At 37.3% G+C, this 21,441-nt stretch overlaps 1 protein-coding gene across 2 annotated transcripts; it reads right to left on the bottom strand.

The window, feature by feature from the left end:
• Positions 1 to 567: 567 nt before the first annotated feature.
• Positions 568 to 21,182, bottom strand: LOC121431064 (F-box only protein 32-like). Of its 2 annotated transcripts, none has more exons than XM_041628534.1 (9): positions 20,839 to 21,182; positions 12,388 to 12,509; positions 10,754 to 10,803; positions 10,043 to 10,135; positions 7,899 to 7,992; positions 6,647 to 6,816; positions 5,072 to 5,257; positions 3,763 to 3,909; positions 568 to 2,648 (listed from the first exon to the last, which is right to left on the bottom strand). In XM_041628534.1, the coding sequence occupies exons 1-9, from the start codon at positions 20,964 to 20,966 to the stop codon at positions 2,520 to 2,522; spliced, it is 1,119 nt and encodes a 372-aa protein (XP_041484468.1). In that variant the 5' UTR covers positions 20,967 to 21,182; the 3' UTR covers positions 568 to 2,519. The 2 variants fall into 2 exon arrangements, with proteins under 2 accessions (XP_041484468.1, XP_041484469.1); XM_041628535.1 differs by lacking the exon at positions 20,839 to 21,182 and adding an exon at positions 13,524 to 13,939.
• Positions 21,183 to 21,441: the final 259 nt, after the last annotated feature.

The following is a 21,441-nucleotide window of genomic DNA, read 5'->3' as shown; positions in this document are numbered from 1 at the left end:
TATTTCATAACCGATTTTGATGAAACATGTTGAAAGTTGTTCTTCTCATTTTCCCTTTTCCATGAAGATTGCTTCTCTTGTGTTTTGGTTTCCATTAAAGACGACTTGTCAGAAAAACCTATTGGCCTTCTAAGGTGGTCTTGAATCCATGTCCTATATTTTAAGCAGTTTTGATGCATCAAATACACCTACTGTGCATAATGGTAATCAGAGCTTCCAATGCATGCTTTCACCACATGATGCTAAATTCATATTATTACTGGTTGTAGCATTAATGAGCCCAATATTTATGTAAATTAATTGACTCATTTTAACTTAGCACCAAGCACGAATCGAGAGCCTTGTGAGTACAAATGTAATACCTCGGTCACATTTGCTGTATGGTGGCCGTACGACGAGTTGAAAACTGCCATTTTATTAATTTTTTTTTATCAAGTCACCAATATTTAACTGGTAAAAAAATGTTAATAAAATGGCAGTTTCGACTCGCCGTACGGCTGCCGTAGAGCAAATGTGACCGAGGTATTAATAGTATTCTTTCATTATCGGATGCTTTGTCAGTTTGACATCAATTAATACTAATTGATGGATGAAATCTACATAAAAGATGGTTTCATAACCACTGATTCTAAAACTTTTTGTCGGACTCGGTCATTATCTATCTGTAGCACACCTCTATATCTAGCCATACAAAACTGATAATTACTCGACTAAATTATGCACTAAAAGATAATGAAACAAATAAATATATTTTTTTCTTATCAACAGAAATGACATGCATTTATAAATATTTCTTAACTGATAACAGTGAGAAAGACTTAATTAATCGAGAGAGATAGAGAGAAAGAGAAAAGAAACTGAGCTTTATGATCCAAATGATTAAAAACCGTGACAAAAGTGAAATTGGATGGTGAATATGAAAGTATTGTTCCATGTGAAATTTACAATATTAATTCACATTACATGAAAGATTGTTATTCTTGGAAATAGTTTTCTCCGCATGCTTGATTCGAATTTTGGCAAACAAGATCAGTAGGAAGTTGGGGGGGGCATTGTTGCTCTCATTACCCAATACCTCCAGAGTAGCCCTGTCCTCTTAGGCTTGTACAGTAGATCGTGTACTGGACTCTGTATTATGTATACATACACAGACATTCAGACATGACTTCTGAGACCCAACTCGTCGCAGAGTGCAAGAAACTCTGGAAATTCCCTTTTCAAATACATTCTTACACTGGTAAAAGCACTCACATTTGAAATTATTGAAGTGATCAGATACTTCCTAGTTATAACAAGTAAAATATTATTATACACAAAAATAGGCACATGAGACTTCCTTTCATGTTTGCTTTGCTATTTACTCTACTGTTCAGCTTATATGAATGATTGTCCAAGCTGGAAATTTCGCACTGAAGAAATAAGTACTTAATATGATTTTGATATGAAATTGATATTTAAACTTTTTATAGTTGATAAATGTACATTTTCAAAGCTTATCAGTATGAATTTGAATTATGATTGATAAATCATTTCAACAATCCATTTTCTCAGTCGTAACAAACATCACATTTTCATGGATATACATCTGATATGTACATGTAACATTCTTTCACAAAGTTGTATGAAATTCTACTGCCTATTGCTAAACCCACAACGATAATAACATGCAGTTTCACACACCTTTCAGCATTAAATGGATATCTATATATATCTCTTGTATTAAATATGTGCAGATATACAAAACTCTTATTTACAAATGTTACATTAGATTTGTTTGTTTTACAGGGTTCAATGTATTATGACAAAGTGAAATGTTATAAGACAAAAGCTCCGAATTATAAAAATGCAGCAAGAGTTGTGTGTAGAATAATGGGGCATATATGCCCTTTATTATCCAAGTCTTATCACATTCAGCAAATCCATACAGTTTTACAATATTAAAGTGAAAAGTTTTTTATGGCCAATCACCATGACAGATCCACCCGTCACCTTGATAAGTTTTTTTCCCTTTTTGTTTCTTGGTAAAGACTTATTTATATCAAAGCAACAAAACAATTAACTATTGTCTTCCAAGGCTTGTCCCAAATTCATCTCCATTAAATAAAATGTTATAAGCTACTGAAATCCTTGTATCTGATTTGCTAAGAACAAATTAGTCAGTGAAAGTCACTTTGCTTCATGCAACCCTCTCCTGGTTATGAGTGTGCAGGTAAAACATTTCACCAGAGTACCCTCCTTCTCTAGCACAAGTATTTGCAGCTGGTCCTTAGCATGCAAACATGCATTGTAATGAGTTTTTTTCTCAGTTTTATTTAGTTAACATCGTATCCAAGGGAGTGGCAAGATTGAAATCGTTGCATCTCTTTCTTCTTGTATTACGGTTTACCCCATAGAAGAATGAGCCTGTATATTTCGGGGTTGGAGTCTATGGAAATGACGAGTTATAGCAAAACCATTAAGTCTCCAACAGGTTAAAGCATGATGGACAAGGTGCATGTTGACGAGCCACCGCCTATGCTCTACCTCGGCAGGGGAAACATATCCGAGAGCTGTCTGGGGGAGATCCCTCGGCTGCGTGCCATCCGATGCTCTGGCGCCCTCTCCCCCCTCTCCAGGGGAATGTCGATAGAGCAGGGATGAGACCCGCCCTGAAAATAAATCACAATATTTTTAAATGCGGTATAAGCTGTGTACACACAAATGTGTATTCTATGGCCGAAAATATGTTAAGTCTGAATTCAGAGTCAAGTCTAAAAAGTTGCATATGTTCATTTAAACTTTTTATGAAACACCCCAAGGTCACCATGTCACCCCCCCTCCCATCACCCTCACCAGTGGTAGTTCTTTATTGACTATTATAGTGTGGATTTGTGGTTTGGTACCCGGTAGTTCATCAGTACAGAGAAGGAAAGAATTTGTTGTTTAGGGGCAATTGCAGAATTTCGGAGGCTATTTCTTTAATTTGAAGGGCCAACTTTTAGGGGTTAAAAAGTGGTTGTGCTGTAAATGCAAATTCTTCTTCTGCCACAGTTAGAATATTGATTTTCTAAATAAGGTTGAATATTGTTTGGAACAGATCTTGGGGCGACTCTAGAAAGAATGGTCACCCTAGAGTATGCCTTTTGGGGGAATTATAGGGGTGATTTGGGCCATCATGAGGGCCAAATCGCCCATCGCCCTCGTGTATTTCATACGCTGCATCGGTATCGCTGTTTTTATGGTGAATGCTATAGAAGTTATAACGTGGAGAAGGCTTACGGTTCACCATGTGTAATATGAAGAAGGGAAAGGAAATACAGGCAGAAAAATTGAAATGGAAAGACGAGATAGGATGAAAAGAGGAAATGACATGTAGAAGTATTCTTTTCTTGAAAGTGAGTGAAGTCCTGAATAGAGAAGAGACTCACTACAATGCATAGAAACCATCGCTACACAATCCGCATATTCAGCTCATCTCATCTGGTTTACAGTCCTTTTCTGGACTTCACTCACTTTCTAAAAAGAATACTTCATTTTTCATCCTTTCTCGTCTTTCCATTTCAATTTTTCTGCCTGTATTTACTTCCCTTCTTCATATTACACATGGTGAACCGTAAACCTTCTCCACGTTATAAAATCCACCATGCGAACCTACAAAGGTCAGCTATAGAAGTTGTCTCGTCCTCCAGAAGAGTCAACAGCAGTGGTAGCAGAGCTGAACAGTTAGAATGTACCCCAAAATTAAACATTATGATCACTGTTATCATAAATTCTGTATCTTACCCCCCAAAATAGGCAATAGCAGTGGCAGCAGAGCTGAAGCTGATCGGCGAACACTTCGTTCAAGCCATGCCTCGTCCTCAGTTTCTTGTAAATCTTCTTCCAGTCGATCTCGTAGTCCGGTTTGTTCTTCGGGACGGCTGCTGCCAACTGAAGACACAACAATTGAGAAGCAGAATATTGAAAAGATGTTGTTAAAGTAGAAAAATGTTCTTGGACTTGACTGTCTGAGGGTGCATTTGGCATTTCGGTGTTGTGATTAGTGTTTCGAAATGCTAATCAAGTTTTCTCAATGTCCTCGATAAACTCAGTGGCAACTGATTACATGATTAGCCTATCTGATTTGATCCTACCATGTTCGTGTGATGTGATTCACATTTGAAGTAGGTACATGTTCCTGGTAGAGGCGATGAACAAAATCTTGCAAAGAAATTGTGTGACCTTAGTTTCCAGTTAGGCTCTACTCATTTTTTCTGTTTAACACCACATACATGTAGTCTATATATGCATATATGAGTGAATCAACCAAGTTTTCACTTGAGAAGTTCACGAATTATAAAATAATAAGTAAACAAAGTTGGAATAAGACCACCTTGACATGAGACTAAATGAAGTTGGACCTAGTGAGTAACAGAACAAGTACATGTAATAGATGGGTCAAATGGTAATTTGAACATATTGATAGATTAGTTGGGCTTATCCCATGCAGTACATGATGAAAACCTCCATTTGAGAACACTATACCCCAATCTATTCTCTTCTCCAAGTACGACAAACCCACTGCCTCAAGCAAGCAATAATATTTAAGTATCAAAACACCTGTTTTTTTACCTCCGTCCGAAGATAACACAACAGCCTGAGCGCGGTCCCTGCAAAGCATGCTGTCATTTTATTTACTAACTTCCCTTATTTCGAGGTCGATTTTCTTCGTTCGAAATTGAAAACGGACTAACATTGGATTTCTGAATACAATATGCCTTTGAAAACGTGATTAAATATTGAATACAATAATTTCATTCCGAAGGTCCTACTACAGGCAGAGAAGTCTTACGTAATAGCAGGGCTGTTGTTTATCATTTTGTCCTTGGCCCAACGCTCATTTACTGGCCTGTGGAGGGGAAATTGATATAGGGATTACCTGGCCAAGAAGGGTTTATCGGGGCTTGGAAATGGTATTGAGATTTTCAAATGAAAATTGGGGTCTAGAACCGCAGTTTGCAATCTGAACTGCGGTCTTTCTCCAAACAGGGGTTTGACGTAATGATTAGACAGTCTGAGATACAGACCACCAAGTGAATACAAATCTACTCACATGCGCCTCTGAAAAGTGGAATCTGCAGAAGTCTCTCCATAGGTTCCATTCATTGGAAAACCCGTGCAGGAGCTTATTGGCTTCCCCTGTGTGTGTGATGTCACAATGGTCTTGCATCGTCCTGAAGATCTGCCTCAAGCACTCGTTGGGGAGATCGGTCAGGACTGGCTTGCCGTCATCTTGTCTCTGCAGGAGAGAAGGAAAGTGGATACGGTGGTAATTATTTTCACCTGAATGCTCGCAAGCAACCAGAGGACTTAAGGCTCAAGGTCCTCTCTGAGGGATATGGGGGGGGTTCATAAAGCTGTTTGTCTAAAAGTTAAGAGTGACTTTAAGAACAACTGTTGATCCTTCCTTGTGGTAAATGATGTTCACAATTAAATGTTCATTGGTGAATGTTTGGTGCATAAGACAGGTTCAACAGTCATGAACCACTCACCAGGTAATGAGAATAAATGCCTTACCTGCACTAGCGCACCAAGTGAGAATCAAATCTGGGTCACCGGACCCAAAACCCCTGCTTTACCAACTGAGCTATCATGCCTTCTAAGGAGATACAAATTTTTTTCTTCAGTTTTCCCATCCTTGATGGCATCACTGTTCAACCCTGCTTTTCACAAGTTTATGCAATCTCTTTTAAGGTTGGATGTCAGCTTGCCATTGAAAGCCATTGACTTCACCATTCTACTTTGTCCATGAAAGCCTTCCTCACCTTTGCACGCTTGCTGTAATTGAGGGTTGGCTCAGTCACAGATAAGAGTGACATGATCATACTTTCACCCATACTTTCACCCTCCTCATACATGTAGATCTTTCTCACGTCTAGCGCCATCTATCTAGAAATATTCTATTCCAAGGTGCGATGTTATTTTTATTATTACCCTGGCTTAGCTCGAGCTGCCTTTCAGCGCTCATGCATTCATGGAATTAATCCTGCTGGGTACCCATTCACTTCACCTGGGTTGAGTGCAGCACAACGTGGATAAATTTCTTGCTGAAGGAAAATACGCCATGGCTGGGATTCGAACCCACGACCCTCTGTTTCAAAGTCAGAAGACTAATCCACTGGTCCACAACGCTCTATTGTATATTGTCAATAGCGAGACCAGGGGTGGCTCCAACTTGTCTTGCCTCCAATACAACCCAGTTAAAGCCCTCCCAACCAGGTTATTCCTTGCATGATGACATTGCCCATCCAAGAGCAGCCTCAATCTACTTTGATCTTGAAACCCTTTCTCACTTCTTCAAACTGTATATTGTTAAGCTGATTCAGCCAGACATGGGCGATATGGTAGTGGCAGTTCCAACCAGCCTTGCCACCGATGTTACCCAGATGTAACACCCCGCCCTTCCCCTCCTTTAAATCAGCCTTTACTTTGATCTTGAAACATTTTCTCACCTCTTCGTACTGTGTACTGTATATTGTTCAGCTGATTCAACTAGATATTGCCAATGTGGTAATCAGTTTCTGAACAGCTTTGCCTCTGATGAACCCAGATGCAAGACCCCTCCCCCATTCCAAACTCAATCGCTACTTCTATACCATCTCCCCTAATCTTAAAACCATTTCCTTACCTCTTCATACTGGACATTATTAAGCTGATTCAGCCAGACATGGGCGATATGGTAGTGGCAGTTCCAACCAGCCTTGCCGCCGATGTAACTCTTTGTGTTGATCTGGAGAGCTTTGATGAGGGTTTTGATGATAGACCTGACCTGGTTGACATTGTACTTGGTCTCCATGGCTGTATGATGAATTAATGATAACAAATATGTATGTTATCAGATTCCCTACAAATCAATCACCCAGATACACATGGAGTGAGCATGTACATCAGTGGCGGACCGTGACCCCGAGGAGACAAAGCTTTGTCTCCTCCGGGTCACCGTCCGCTACTGATGTACATGTATATTAAAAGGGATGGTCCGGGCTTAAAAAAATAAAATTTATCAATATTATGTGAAAACAGTCGTATGCACATCGTCATGAATATGGGCTCATGATGTCACATCCCCACTTTCCTTTTTATTACCGTATGTTATTACATGAAATCATAAATGTTTCATTTTTTCATACATTTGTAAATGTTGTGTCTCCATTAAGATGAAAAAAGTTGTGGCAATAAATAACTAATGAACTTAATCAGATGTCAATCCGATTGTTTTAGTTCTTGGTAAAAAAAATAGAATAAACCTAATTTCATATAATGAAATACAAAAGAACAAGTGGGGATATGACGTCATCAGCCCAGCGTAATGAATATTCATATTGGCATGCATAGAAATGTTTCACCGGAATAATGCAAATCTTTAAAATTCAATAACTTTGTTATTTGTTATCATATTTTGATCAAATTTTCAGCATTTTGCTCTGAATTTTTCTCTATTTATTGATATAAATATTTCCAGTCTTGACCGTCCCTTTAAACAAGAATACACTATCAAAGGGCTGCATTTTTGGTTAGGAATGAAGGACAGTTTTAAGAGAAATTTGAACTGAAATTGAATTGATGCTCTCTCAGGAGATAGCATCGGTTTCATCAACATTTGTCATCTGGCACAAATTGCCCTATCTTACAAAGAGTTGCAATTGATCTGATCAATCGCAACTATGGAAGCCAGCGAAATCAACATACAAAATGCATGTTTGTTCAAAAAAAATTCTAGATATGAATGAATATCAATAAATTCATTGATTTCTTGACAATTTGGGGGTGTTCTCCTTTGTTTACAAAGGACATTTTGCAAATTTCCTGTATGAAAAATTATTTATGACACTGATGGATTTCCATAGAGTTACGATTGATTGGATTTATCATGTACTCACCAACATTGACGGCTTCTTCTACAATGCCAAAGAGAGATTTCATAGCTGATCCGCTGAGGGATGAATAGTGGTTCTGGATGACTAATTCCACAAACTGAAGGAACAGAAAATTAAAAGAGAGAGAAAACTGATGACATTCTTGGCTTCTATTGATCTCATAGTGTTAATCCACTCCGGGGAGGGGGGCACTTACATCGACGAGTGGATACCATGCGCGACCAAAAAACACGTAAAAAGGATGTCTTTTTCACGATAGGGCACGTTACGTACGTAACGTGATAAGGGTGTCAAAAACACAAAAATAATGAAAAAAGGGTATCTATTTCGCTAGGAAAATTACGTGTTTAGGGTCGAATTTGCGGGGATGATAAAACAAAGATAGAATGTTTTATAAAGGATGTCTTTTTGCCCCAACACTTCGTGTTTAGGGTCCGATTTGCGCGAGGTGTAGAAGGTGGGGTCGTACTAAACCAAATAAGGTAAAGCCGACGACCGAAGGACCCGTAACAATAAAACATTTCTTTACTTGTTTAGGGGTTCATTTCAGGGAACATTTGCCAAGACTAGTATCGTTTTGTTTCCAATACTTGTTACTTAAGGGTAGGGTTTCACACGCCAATACCTGTTAAGGGGTGCATTTTCAGAATATGGAAATTACGTGTTTAGGGTGCTTTTCGAGACCCCATGGTCGCGCATGGTATCCACTCGTGAATGGAAGTGGCCCCCCCCCCCCCCCCCCGGAATCCACTTTATAAGGACAGTTGATTCTATATCCTGTCCAAATCTGTAATTACAAACATTGAGAATTAAAATTGAAAATAAAGAGAGAAATAGAGAGAGGGGGAGAGATGCATTATATTTTTTGTTTCTATTGATTTGATAGTGCTGATTCATTATTAGAAATGAGTAGTGACTGTAAATTGTTATGTCCACAAACTGACATTTGAAACTTTAAGAGAAAAATGATGATACATGTACATCAAAAACACTATAAACATTATAACACAAAATGATAATACATTATATTTCATTTCAATTGCTTTGATGTTCTGCTGTTGGAAGATTTTTTAAAAACTATTTATGAAGAAAAAAAACACATGAAGTGCCTCAGATAATGAGATAATGGAATGGACAAAAGCCCCTTTTACATTGATAAAACTCCTTAGCGTGTCCACTAAAGATAAAAAAATAGGCCTGCTGCGTAAAAGTTGGCATTATGGTAACTTTGCGAGTAAATTGCCAATTCATCCACTCACCACATGGTCTACTTTCATTTAGTCTAATGCCATATTCTGTCCATCAACATTTCATCTGACAACCACCTGGTTCATGAACCATTTGGTCCAATCATCACTTCGTCTTATCACCAATTCGTCTCATAACCAGTTGGTCTAATATCCATTTCATTTTCATTCATTTTTCAAAATTTAAAGGGGAAGTTCACCTTGACAAAAAGTTTATTGTATAAATAGTAGAAAAAATAATAAAAAATATTGCCGAAGGTTTGAGAAAAATTCATCAAATAATTAAAAAGTTATTAGAATTTCAATTATGTGATTTGTGATGTCATATGCGAGCAGCATTCCTACATAGCGAATGGTAAAAAATCAATGAATTGTCATTTTCTCAGAAAATTGAAAATGGTTTTCACTGGCTGATTGAAAATAGATCATTTGGTGAGTGGATAAACTGACAGTAGACAAAAATTATAGTAGACGAGTTGGCAATTGGACGAATTGGCATTAGTTGAATTGGAAATAAACCACTTTGCCATCCAATGCCGACTCCCATCAAATTCTTGATTTTGATTTGCTGTTGAGCATTGTTACTGTGGCAGATAACTTAATTAGGGATAACTTTTAATGTGCAGCAGGGGCAAGATATACTTTATGTTTAATGTATAGTTATCATGTTGTATAGATACCACACAAGAAATAATTAGAATAATGATATGCAACATTTCTATTATCCTTAATACAATTTTCATATAAAGCACTTCATTCTAGATTACTGATTACCCCTACTTTAGCATGGCTACCCTGATCAGTCACCCTTAGCATTCAAGGAATACCTGCCTGCCAGCTACCCATTTACTACACCTGGGTGGAGAGTGGCAAAGGTACCAAACTGGTGGAAATACTCACCCTGCAAACATACTGGAATCTACTGAGTTGATGGAGGGCTGAACAGAAGTCAAGCTTTAACAGTATCTCACCAATCGTGAAGTATTGAGATCTCTGAATAAGAAGAAATGGATTGAAAATTGGAAGAGATAAAAGAGATAACTGAATTTGATTATTATTTTATTGTTATTATTATTATTTTTTTTTGGGGGGGGATATATTGTGTGTTTTTTTACCAATGGAAAGTAAATATCAACATACATGTAAATATATTAATTTGAAGATTTCATTTTCATTTGTGAAACCTACATTGATTTGGAGATTTGCTCTTCACCAGTGTAACAAAAATTTACAGGTAGAAATGAAATTACAAGAAAATAAAAAATAAAGATAATTATCAAACTATTGGTAAATCAAATTAGTTTATTTTAAGATCATTTTCCATAAGATCTTTTCCCCAAAGATAAATAATCTTATGAATGATATCAAAGTCAAGTAGGACAGCTTTTAACGTAGACCTGCAAAAAATATATTCAATTGTAAAATTGATGGATCTATTAAAACCATCAATGCATGTAAGTATCATACCAAGTAGTGTCTACAGATCAAACAGCAATTTGCCAAATTGACATTAGACCAAATAGGGTTAGCCCATCTGGTATTAAAGTGTAGATCATCCAAAAAGTAGACCAACTTCTTGCAGAGAAAATGATTATAAATCTTTTTATTTACCTCTCTGCCTGCTCCTTTGGGTAGAAAGACATACTGAGAAAGCTTTCGGACTGTGGAAAAACGAAAAAAAAATACATTGGAAATTGATATGCTGCAAAGTGAAGAGAGCTTATGCAACTTGACAAAATGTGACAAATTGTAGTGATTTTAAAAAATGTTTCACAAAAGGGATGTTTTTAGAAGTGAAAGCATTTTCATTTTCTTTCATATTTATGAGATGACATATCTATTTTCTTGCTATCAATCTAATCATTCCACATTTACATTCTATCTCTGTTTTAATCACCCCCTCTCATCATTATTTTTCAGTGATATGTAAATATTATACAATGCGTGTCCTTTCAGTTAGATGTCAAAGATGGGCATGAGACTTAAATCCCCCATGAACATACTTCATTAACCCATTGCCATTTCAATCTCTATTTGTTCCATCGTCGACTGGGCATTGGGCCAGAAGTCTGGCATTCCATGAGTTAATCGTTACCGTTGGAAAGGCAACCCCCATGTGACTTTTGATATGCCTGGAATGCAGGCTATGGAGACAATTTGTGCATTTTGCCAAGATTTTGCAGAGAGCATCTGATAACATCAATTGTCATCAAGGAAGGTTCCATTGTGACCTTTTGAGGGACCTTTCTGATGATGGGTACACTAGACAATGGAGGGGAGCGTTTCACGATGTGCATGCAGTGATTTTCACCTCCAAATTTGCTTTCAGCCAATCAGATATAAGGATTTCAGGAGCTTATTACAAGTGGAAATCACAGATTGCTTTGTGAGAGATGATTCAATGTTCTAGAATAGTGTGTTAGATTGAGTCGAGTGACGATGGTAAAGATAATGCGATGGGGATGTTAGCAGTGATGATGGTGATGATGAGAAGGAGGATGGTGATAAATTATGTTGATGATGGTGATAATAGAGATGATGTTGATAATGAAGATGATGTTGATGAACATGATGGTGATGAAGATGATGTTAATGGACATGATGATGAAGAAGATGATGGCGAGGATTTTTTTTTAACTTCTAACCCTAGCTATTTAAGGGTATTTGTTGTAGGCCTATTCATGTTTCATCATTCAAAAATCACATTACACAGGCAGTAACAAGCAAATCAATATATGGCATATCCAAATCAATTTAGACCTTACAAAAAAAAAAACTTACAGCATATACATCATACGTTTTGTATACTGCTTCTCACTATTATCTTCATGGATTTTTTTACATATTTCTTTTTGAAATAAATATTTCATGTTGAAGTCACAACAATCTTTTTGTGATTTATTTCTTATAAGAATATATCTACAAACACACGGCAAAGATGATGATCGAGGGAGATACCGGTAGTGGTAACGTTGGTGATGAGGTGATGAATTTGCCAAATAGACCCGATTTTTCTTGTTTTCTTAATATCGAAATTTATTGACACAGACGGCAGTGAAAACTTTTTAATAAAGTGCCCCCCAGTAAATCCTGGATCCGCCCTAATACCCACCACATTCTTGGTGCATTCTGAGTTACAAAATCTACTAGTTCAACCTGCATCAAAACAACAAAGTCACAAGGAGAGTCCGATGATGGACGCCATATTGGAATCAAAACCAAACTGAACTTATATATCAACTCACATGTTGGTCGCTTGGTGCTCTTCCAGAAAGGTGAAGCTGTAAGATCACCATCTTGGCTGGCATCCCATTCTTTGGCGGAGTGATCCACCTCCGAGGCCAGCTGCCAGTTCTTTACAAGAAGCCTGTAGAACAAAACAAAGGGGCCGCGGGTAGGAGGAGAAAAGGAAGTTTTGAAATATGACATTCTAAATAGATTGTGAAACATGTAGTTCACTTGCCCTTCCCACATTTCTTTGCCTGATTGTATGTTTTTGTAATGTATAAACATTATGTACTTTTTATATTGCTCGAATAATAATAAAAATAAATAATATAATGATAATAATTATAATGATAACAACAACAAAAACAACAACAATAATCATCACCATCATCATCATCACCATCACCATCATCATCACCATCATCAATCATCATCATCATCATTATCATCATCAATCATCATCATCTTCATCAATCATAATCATCGTCATCATCACCATCATCATTAATCATCATCACCACCATCATCATCATCGATCATCATCATCTCACTCCACACACTCTTTTAAAAAGGTTATGATGAAAACAAAGTTGGGCCTCGCATTCATGGTAATGGAACATTGATTTTGAAGAAACTTATATTAAGAATAAAGAAACTGTCTTTACCTGTTATTGGCTCACCTTGTCTGCTTATTTAAAGCAGAATTCAATAATTTATTTCGATCATTATATCAGGGGTGAGAGAGTTCAGATTTTTTTTTTATTTTCAGCTTAATTTCAGCTTATTTTGGCTTTCCTCTGTACAAAAAGTGGGATCTCTTTCTATTTCAGAATTTTTCAACACTCTTCAGCTTTTTTCAGATCTTTTTATTTGTGACCACTCACATGCACCCCTGTTATATTTATCAAACTGATGTGGCAAGGGGATTAGAGAGGAAAGGGGGGGGAGTTTGTGTGTGTGGGCGTGGTGTGAGTGCGTTAGAATAAGATGTAAAGAGAGAGAGAGATCGAGAGAGAGATGCCGGGGAGATACGGGGGCGCTATTATATAGCCCCACACCCCAATCCGATTCCACAGATCACTGTCGTGATTGTTCAATGAAAAATAGCTTTATAAGAAAAGGCGCTTTCTTCGTTCGAAGTGAATATACTTACATAACCTTGCGTCCTCCTATCATTTTGCATTCATTCAAATAAAAATCCGAGCACCGAATATCCAGTCTTTTAGCTACTTCACGATGAAATCTTTGTAAAGCTTGATTTTAATAATCTAAGTTTTTATATAAATACGCTGTAGAATTAAAGTAATCAAATGGAGAGGCTCTCTCCAGAGTGATACATTATGTGGCCCAATTAATAAAACTCAGTGCATGCAATCCAGCAACCTGTTGTACGTGCAAAGTCAGTTAACCCGTAGGCATACCACTAAACGATATATATGAAATATTATTTTTTTATACAATTTTGACCAGTTTCCACTCTGGAGTCGATCTGTGCATACTATCCACGACTAAAGCGACGAGTGATATGCTGGTTTAAGCCTTAACGTCTAGATCACAACTGAAAATATTTTATTTTGATTTACATATAACCAGAGTCATCCGATATGTCGGCAATTCCTTATATGGCCCGTTCATTATGTCCCTGTTACACACCTTGCCCAGGGTTTTATATGATTTACATTGATATGTAAATACCACTTCCAGACATCATCCAAATAAGGGCATATATAATTCTGTACTTCTGAAGCTCCACCGTCTATTGATTTTTGGATGCCGTGTAAACAGAGCATCGATAGTCTACTTATTCAGACCTTTTCAATTCGACCCGCGATGCATGAAACGTATCGTATCGTCGAGCCAAGTTGCGTCCGGGCGTATCGTTCGATTGTAAAACATACGAATAGCCCCAATTAGTTATTTTGGCACATTTTTCCTGGTGCTGAATCGCCTTTGTTTATTATGACTTAGAAAGGAAATATATGATCAAACATTGCGAAAATATTAATTGGGGTGGTTTTGATACCTCGTTTTAATAGCAAAATGTGTAGAATGAGACAAAATCATGGCATTAAATTAGGTTCAATTTCGACACTTTTAGACAAAATAGGGATGAAAGTACCTGGAAGTTTTCAAATTGACATGAAGTACATTTAAAAAAATTCAGCTGAAAATCATTTATAGGTTGGGGAAGCAAAGAAAGCGGCGGAGTGGCAATGCGGTGGTGCGCCAGGCCTATACGTGTTTTTCACTAATTCATATTGTAAGTCACGTCTGTGTTGAAGCATATTTAGAACCGTACAATGTCTGGTCGAAAGACTATCCAATTCAACGATGGATACGTAATTTCTAAAAATACACGCTGATGTCATCTCGATGCCCTTGTTATAGGAAAAAGAATATGACAATGCCAGGGCTCACGCTGTCTTAAACTTGTGCAGTGGTGTACAGAATGGGGGGGGGGGGGGGGGAGTTTGGGGCGATTCCCCCTCCCCCAAAATATATTTTCGTCTTTCTTCGACAAGAAAGGGTAAGGAAAGAAAATGGTGAAATATAATATCATTTTCTGAATGCACTGTAAAAATGGTAACAAAAGTGTGTAAAATTTTAACTACCACAAGGATAGGTGTCCAACCAATTTAGGGCAGTATTTTACCCCATGCGGGAAACATATTGTTCAGTAAGGTTAAAAAATAAGCAGAAATTACTATAGAATGGGCAAAATTTTCATCGCACTGGATAAATAAAACGCCCAAAAGAAATGCCCAATGTTGGTTGGACACATTACCCTTATGGAGCACTTTTACCCAATATTTTTTTTTATATTGTATTACGTCAACCCTATCACAAAATACGATTTTGGTAAAAAAAATGTCGTCTGTGGAAACTGAATATACATAGTAACCCTAGATAAAATGAATGTAATTGTAAAGTAGTAACAATTTAAGAATGAATAACTGATACAAGCTGACAAGTGAATAAAGATGGATACATTCATGGACATATAAAATGTAGGCCAGCATTTACAGCTATAAGCACGCGGGGTTATAAACGTCAGATGATCAGATCGAGGAAGCATTTCGTGAATGTCCCCTTTTATCGGACGTTACCATAGTGACGGCACTTCTCGGCCAATCAGAATCAAGGAAAGATGTCAGATCTGACAACTTGTCGGATGAAAATCAACGGTTGATGAAACGCTCCTTAGATGAAGAGCAAGTTGATTTTGAGGTGGAGAGTGAAACCAAGGGGGCAATGACGGCCTGGGCCCCATCTTACAAAGAGTTACGATTGATCAAATTAATCGTAACTCTATGGAAATCCATAAGTGTCATAACTTTTATACAGGAAATTTGCAAAATTTCCTTTGTAAACAAAGGAGAACACACCAAATTTTCAAGAAATCAATGAATTTATTGATATACACACATATCTAGATTTTTTTGGGGAACAAACATGCATTTTATATGTAGACTTTCCTGGCTTTCCATAATTTTGATTGATCACATCAATCGCAACTCTTTGTAAAACGGGCCCCTGGGCCCCATCTTACAAAGAGTTACGATTGATCCAATCAATCGTAACTCTATGGAAATCCACCAGTGTCATAATTTTTTGTCTACAGGAAATTCGCGCTATCTCCTTAGTAAACAAAAAAATCACACTGAATCTTCAAGAGAACAATGAACGTTTGAACAAACATGCATGCAGAGTTGATGTTGACGTTGCTGGCCGTCCATAGTTGTGATTGATCAGATCAATGGTAACTCTTTGTAAGATGAGGCTCTGGTGTCACTTTCATGTGTGCACTATAATAAGTAACAGTATAATAAAGCGTCTTTATTTCAATTTCCGAAAAAATGGGAAAAAAAGCAACAATAGGTAATAACCAATTAAAAAGGAAAAATTGAAGACATTATCATGTTCTTCTTCGAAGGGGAAAAATGAAGCATGACCTAAGAGGGAGATTGAAGAAAAGTGAAGAAATTAAATCATTGAAAGTTTAATCTAGGGAAATCCCGGGCAAACTCGTCTCTACCTACCTTGATGCAAGTATTTTGTGATTTTATTTTCACATCCAATTTATTTCGTTTTCAAAGCTAAACGACATATTTAAGCCTACCTATCTGATCAACACATGGATGGTACCGGGGGCGGATCATGGATTTTCAGGTGGGGGGGGGGGCACATGTTCCTGATGAAAAACTTGCAAAAAAGGTTTTAACGTAAAATTGAAGGTTATTTCGTCCGCGGAATATTTTACAAGCAAAAAATCTTGTAATTACTATTTTATCATGTCTTTTTATACACCAGGACCAAGATGCAAAACAGTAATTTTATCTCTGATCTTGTGAACCTGTTTAAATATGTGTGAATAAATAAATAAATGAAAGGCCCTCACTATAAAAAAAGTGGGGCGGGAACGCTTGCGTAAAAATGGTATATTTAAATTACAATTTTGTATTATCGCTCTCAAAAGGGGTCCGCCAGTGTATGGTACAAACATTATGGTACAAAAAAAAGACCTTTCGGCCTTCATGATAAACAAATTGGGAGACAAAAAAAATGTTTAATACGGCGAATAACCGCCAAAAGGAGTGCTCACATGAATTTCCTTGCTTGATGCGCTTGCTCGGCTGCAAGAGAGCTTTGTGACCGAACTCCCTCAAACTGCCGCCCTGAGAGGTTACATACATTCCTTTCGAATTATAAAATTATTTTCATACCGCAAAGTCTGATCCCCTTGCCCATGAAAACGGTAGATTCAGAACTATAATAGAAATAATGCGAGTGGACAAAGCAATCGAACTTACAAATACGAATAGCCTTCTTTATCTTTTTTTTTTTATTTTAGATAATATTTGCGCGTCTCAAAGCGTCGCCGGTATATATAGAAACGTGACTGAGAAAAATGTTTTATATATCTGTATCTTTATCATTTTTCGCGATAAATCCGGAACGCGATTTTTTTCCCATCGCGCCGCACACTGACTTTTTATTTCAACAAGTCTCGCGCAGATTCGAGACCCATTTTGAGGCCGGCAGTTACGCGGTTCCAAAATTGCACGACATTTCCTACGGTATGTTAAACCTTAATTGCAAAAAATGAACATGAATTCGTGTACAATTCCAATGCAAATTGTCTTTCCAGCCATAATTCACATAGTTTATGTTTCATTAATTTTCACTTTTATGTGTTAAACTCCATTAATATCATCCTGATTATGGTCAGAATAAAAGGCCTACATTACAAACAAAATTGTGACATCGATTTTTTTAAAATAAATTTGGTCAGAATCATACAAACAGTCTAGGAACGAAAAGTTTCGACCTTAATTAGTTGATTCGAACAATCTTTTCTTATATACACGCATAAATTAATCAGCACAATTAATTAGCAAGGAGATCTTTCGCAGAATTTGATTAAATTATAGTTAATGGGTAATACGCGTTACAATCTTCGTCATAATCCCGCGATCGACGGCCGAGATCATAATGGCGGGGGGCCGGGGGGCTGAATCAACCCCGTCTTCTTAGGCATCAAAATAACCCAACTCTTTTTAGAGTTATATATTAATGGGATAGGTCATTGTAGCGATTCATATCTCTATAAGTCATTTCGGATGTAAACTTGCACTCGGGGGGGGGGGGGGGGCACTTCCATTGACGAGTGGATACCATGTGCGACCATGGGGTCTCGAAAAGCACCCTAAATACGTAATTTCCATATTCTGAAAATGCACCCCTTAACAAGTATTGGCGTGTGAAACCCTACCCTTAACAAGTATTGGAAACAAAATGATACTCTTGGCAAGCATTTTCTGCAATGAACCCCTAAACAAATATTCGGTCGTCGGTTTTACCTTTATACACATCATTTGGTTTAGTACTACCCCACCTTCTACACCTCGCGCAAATCGGACTCTAAACACGTAGTGTTGGGGCAAAAAGGACATCCTTTATAAAACATTTTAATTTTATTTTATCATCCCCGCAAATTTGACCCTAAACACGTAACTTTCCTAGCGAAATTTTTCACTATTTTTGTGTTTTTGACACCCTTATCACGTTACGTACGTAACGTACCTTATCGTGAAAAAGACATCCTTTTTACGCGTTTTTTTTGGGTCGCGCATGGTATCCACTCGTTAAGCCCGAAATGAAGAATGGCTTGGCAGTGTCATGGACAAACAGTTTTGTATCAATTCCATCAAGCGTCTGCATCACAACAATGGCTTTTTGCCAGAAGTTCGGGTTCATTCCAGATGCCAAGATGTATGATTTGCAATCAGCTGATCACTGTTGTTTCTCTTGTTCCTCGATGTAGCCAATACTAGAAGTGAAGTCGCAATATTGTCTATTTAGACCGCAAAATACAAGTTTTGGTAAATCCCCCGTAAACCAATATTATATTATCCTATATTTGCCAACATTGGCCAATATTGTATTTTCCCTTTTTCTGTTAACTTTTGTATGCGTCAGTCTTCGGACTGTTTTACAATGTCTTTTCATAATAAACCGAATTGAATGAATTTGAATGAATTATCTGGCCTTTATAGGACGAATCTACGTCCCCTGACGTGAATCTATAAGCCCCCCCCCACCCCCATTCATGAGCGCTCCCTCGCCCCCAAAAGCATCGATCTTGTAAAACAAAAGAACCCCTTAAAAAATCCTAACAAAGGGCACAATAGAAACACTGGCGGATGCAGGGGGGGGGGGGGGGTGCAAAGCAGGCCCTTGCCCCCCTTGAGAGATACAATTCAATTTTATAATGTAAACATCCCGTTAATAGCAGAAGGGGGTGGGGCTGGGTTCGACCATCGAAATAATTTTCAAGAATGGACAAAAAGAAAGAAAAAAGGACAAACGGAAGTTGAAAGAGAGGAAAGGGTAGAACCATAATCAAAAGCAGATTGTAACTCTACATTAGACAAAAATAAACGTCACCTTTAGACCATCGATCTTGCACCCCCTGACCCCTTCTTAAATTGCAACGGCGGTGCCCCTTTCTGAACCCCTCAAAATAACTCTTGCACACAAAAAGTGAAACCAATTTGATGCCATTAATCGCTGACAAACGATGGATATGTCATGTGACATGAGAGTATTGTGGTTTACTTGGCAAGGCTGATGATGTGTTGCGATGGCATTGAATTTTTGCCACGACCCAGCTTACAAAATCGTATGGGGGATATGATAGTCAACACATGCATTATCTGGAATTGGATGATTATAATTTCATGAACGCCCTATAAACAGCTGCACGGATAAAGATCGTTTTGTTTGTTTTTATCGTGGAAATCAATTCATACATGTGAATGAAAAACAAATCATACATAGAATGCAAACTATTCAAGCCAAAGAATTCTTTACAATGGTCAACTCTCCACATTTACACTACCATTAGGCCCATCATCATCATCATATCTCAGACATTGATGCAGTGATCAAACAAAGTAGAGTGCAGATCGTGTATGGAGCAATTTTATGAAAGTTTTGATCTTTTCCTGTTCGGTCGCCCTGCGGCCCCTTTTTATCATTTTCGTGTTTGCTTTTAATGTCACGAGAATTCATATACAGACGTTACAAATATTACATGATAGTTTTGGAAAACACGGCATCATGGTCGTAAACATCTAAACACACCTCTCAACATGCATGATGTTGACGTGTTAATGAAGTATTTCCAAAACTAAACCTGCTTCCAATATCATGCAGGATATTAAATGATAATCTCTTTGATTTGAGCATTCTCTTTGAATACGTTTAAAGAGTTTGGAATTATAGACGTTTATACATGTGGAATGACTATTATTGCAGTTTGATTATAATTATTATACATAATTATTATCATTATCATCGTCATTGTCCAAGGTTTGCCTAAATTGGCAACCCAAATGAGAGAACAGAATGGAAAATGGGTTTATTCCGTAAATGTGAACTAAGGAAGAGTTTGGTTAAATGTAATTATTTTCATTATTAGAGCCAATCATCATCATTCTTCTTCTTCCTCCTCCTCTGATCCTCTCTTTTCTTTTATCATTATTACTATTATGTAATGATATTATTATAGCTGATTTTATCATCATATCATCATCATCATCATCATCATCATCACCATCATCATTAAGTTGAATGATGTTCCAACTGGAGCTTTTCAACATACCAACCGTGAACATGGTGAAACAGAGAATCACCACCGTTTATCAATCATCCATCACCCTTGATTTTAAGTTTATCCTCATTAATATCGCCTTAATCAACATCATTATAATTCACCAGACAGGCCTCCTGTGTGCACAAAGTTGATGACAAGATGAAATTTTGATAAGGAATACTAATTTCAATGGTTCATCACATTTTCCCGCACATTTTCCATGCGATGATCCCTGATCGAGTATAACTGGTAACATACCATATACTTGTAACTGAAAGTGAAAATGCATTGTTTTCCGAAATCCTCTTACCTGTCGTGTGCGAGCTTTTTGATGTGACGATTCAGGTTTTCTCTCAACGCAACAATGCGTTCCCAGCCTCCAGTATTTTTCACCCATACATTTCCAGGAGCCCTCCAATCACTCCCGAGAAAAGGCATATTTTCTCAATAATTTAGATTACAAACTCACGGAATATTCTCCTGAGTAAATGAATATTCGTATCCACAGCAATTCAATGTATATTCAATAAATAAACGTAGAGCTAGCTCGTTATTCAAAAGCAAGCTGATGCGCAGTGAAATGATGAATTCGTTTGTTTTGATGGTTCAAGATCATTATCATAATTATCCCCTCGATCCTGCGTTGTGTCGCATTTGCAGTAGCTTTGTGCGTGGGAAAAGGCCGAGAAACACATGGAAGCTTTGTTGTCATCACGTGGTATAGACCCGGTGATTACATTAATAGGGAAATAAACTAATTCATTAATTCAATGTAATAAGTAAGAGTTAATATATCTTAAAGTGCTCCTCAATATGCAATAAAAACATGTCATAAAAGAAAGTAAGTCTATATTTTGTGTTTGTATTGAAAACTTTTGACGAAATTAATTACAATTTCAAACTGAGTCCCCCA

This window comes from Lytechinus variegatus, chromosome 17, assembly GCF_018143015.1.
Source record: "Lytechinus variegatus isolate NC3 chromosome 17, Lvar_3.0, whole genome shotgun sequence".
NCBI classification, from domain to species: Eukaryota; Metazoa; Echinodermata; class Echinoidea; order Temnopleuroida; family Toxopneustidae; genus Lytechinus; species Lytechinus variegatus.
Note: the sequence above shows the minus strand (reverse complement) of the source record. Positions and strands in the feature narration are given on the sequence as shown.

Bases quoted from the DNA above. Each gene is read 5' to 3' on its own strand.
- LOC121431064 (XM_041628534.1), bottom strand. From the start codon at position 20,966: ATGCCTTTTCTCGGGAGTGATTGGAGGGCTCCTGGAAATGTATGGGTG. The intron at 12,510-20,838 runs GTAAGAGGATTT...TTTGTTCTACAG, and splicing joins AAAAAGCTCGCACACGACAG to GCTTCTTGTAAAGAACTGGC. The intron at 3,910-5,071 runs GTGAGTAGATTT...TTGTGTCTTCAG, and splicing joins TCCACTTTTCAGAGGCGCAT to TTGGCAGCAGCCGTCCCGAA.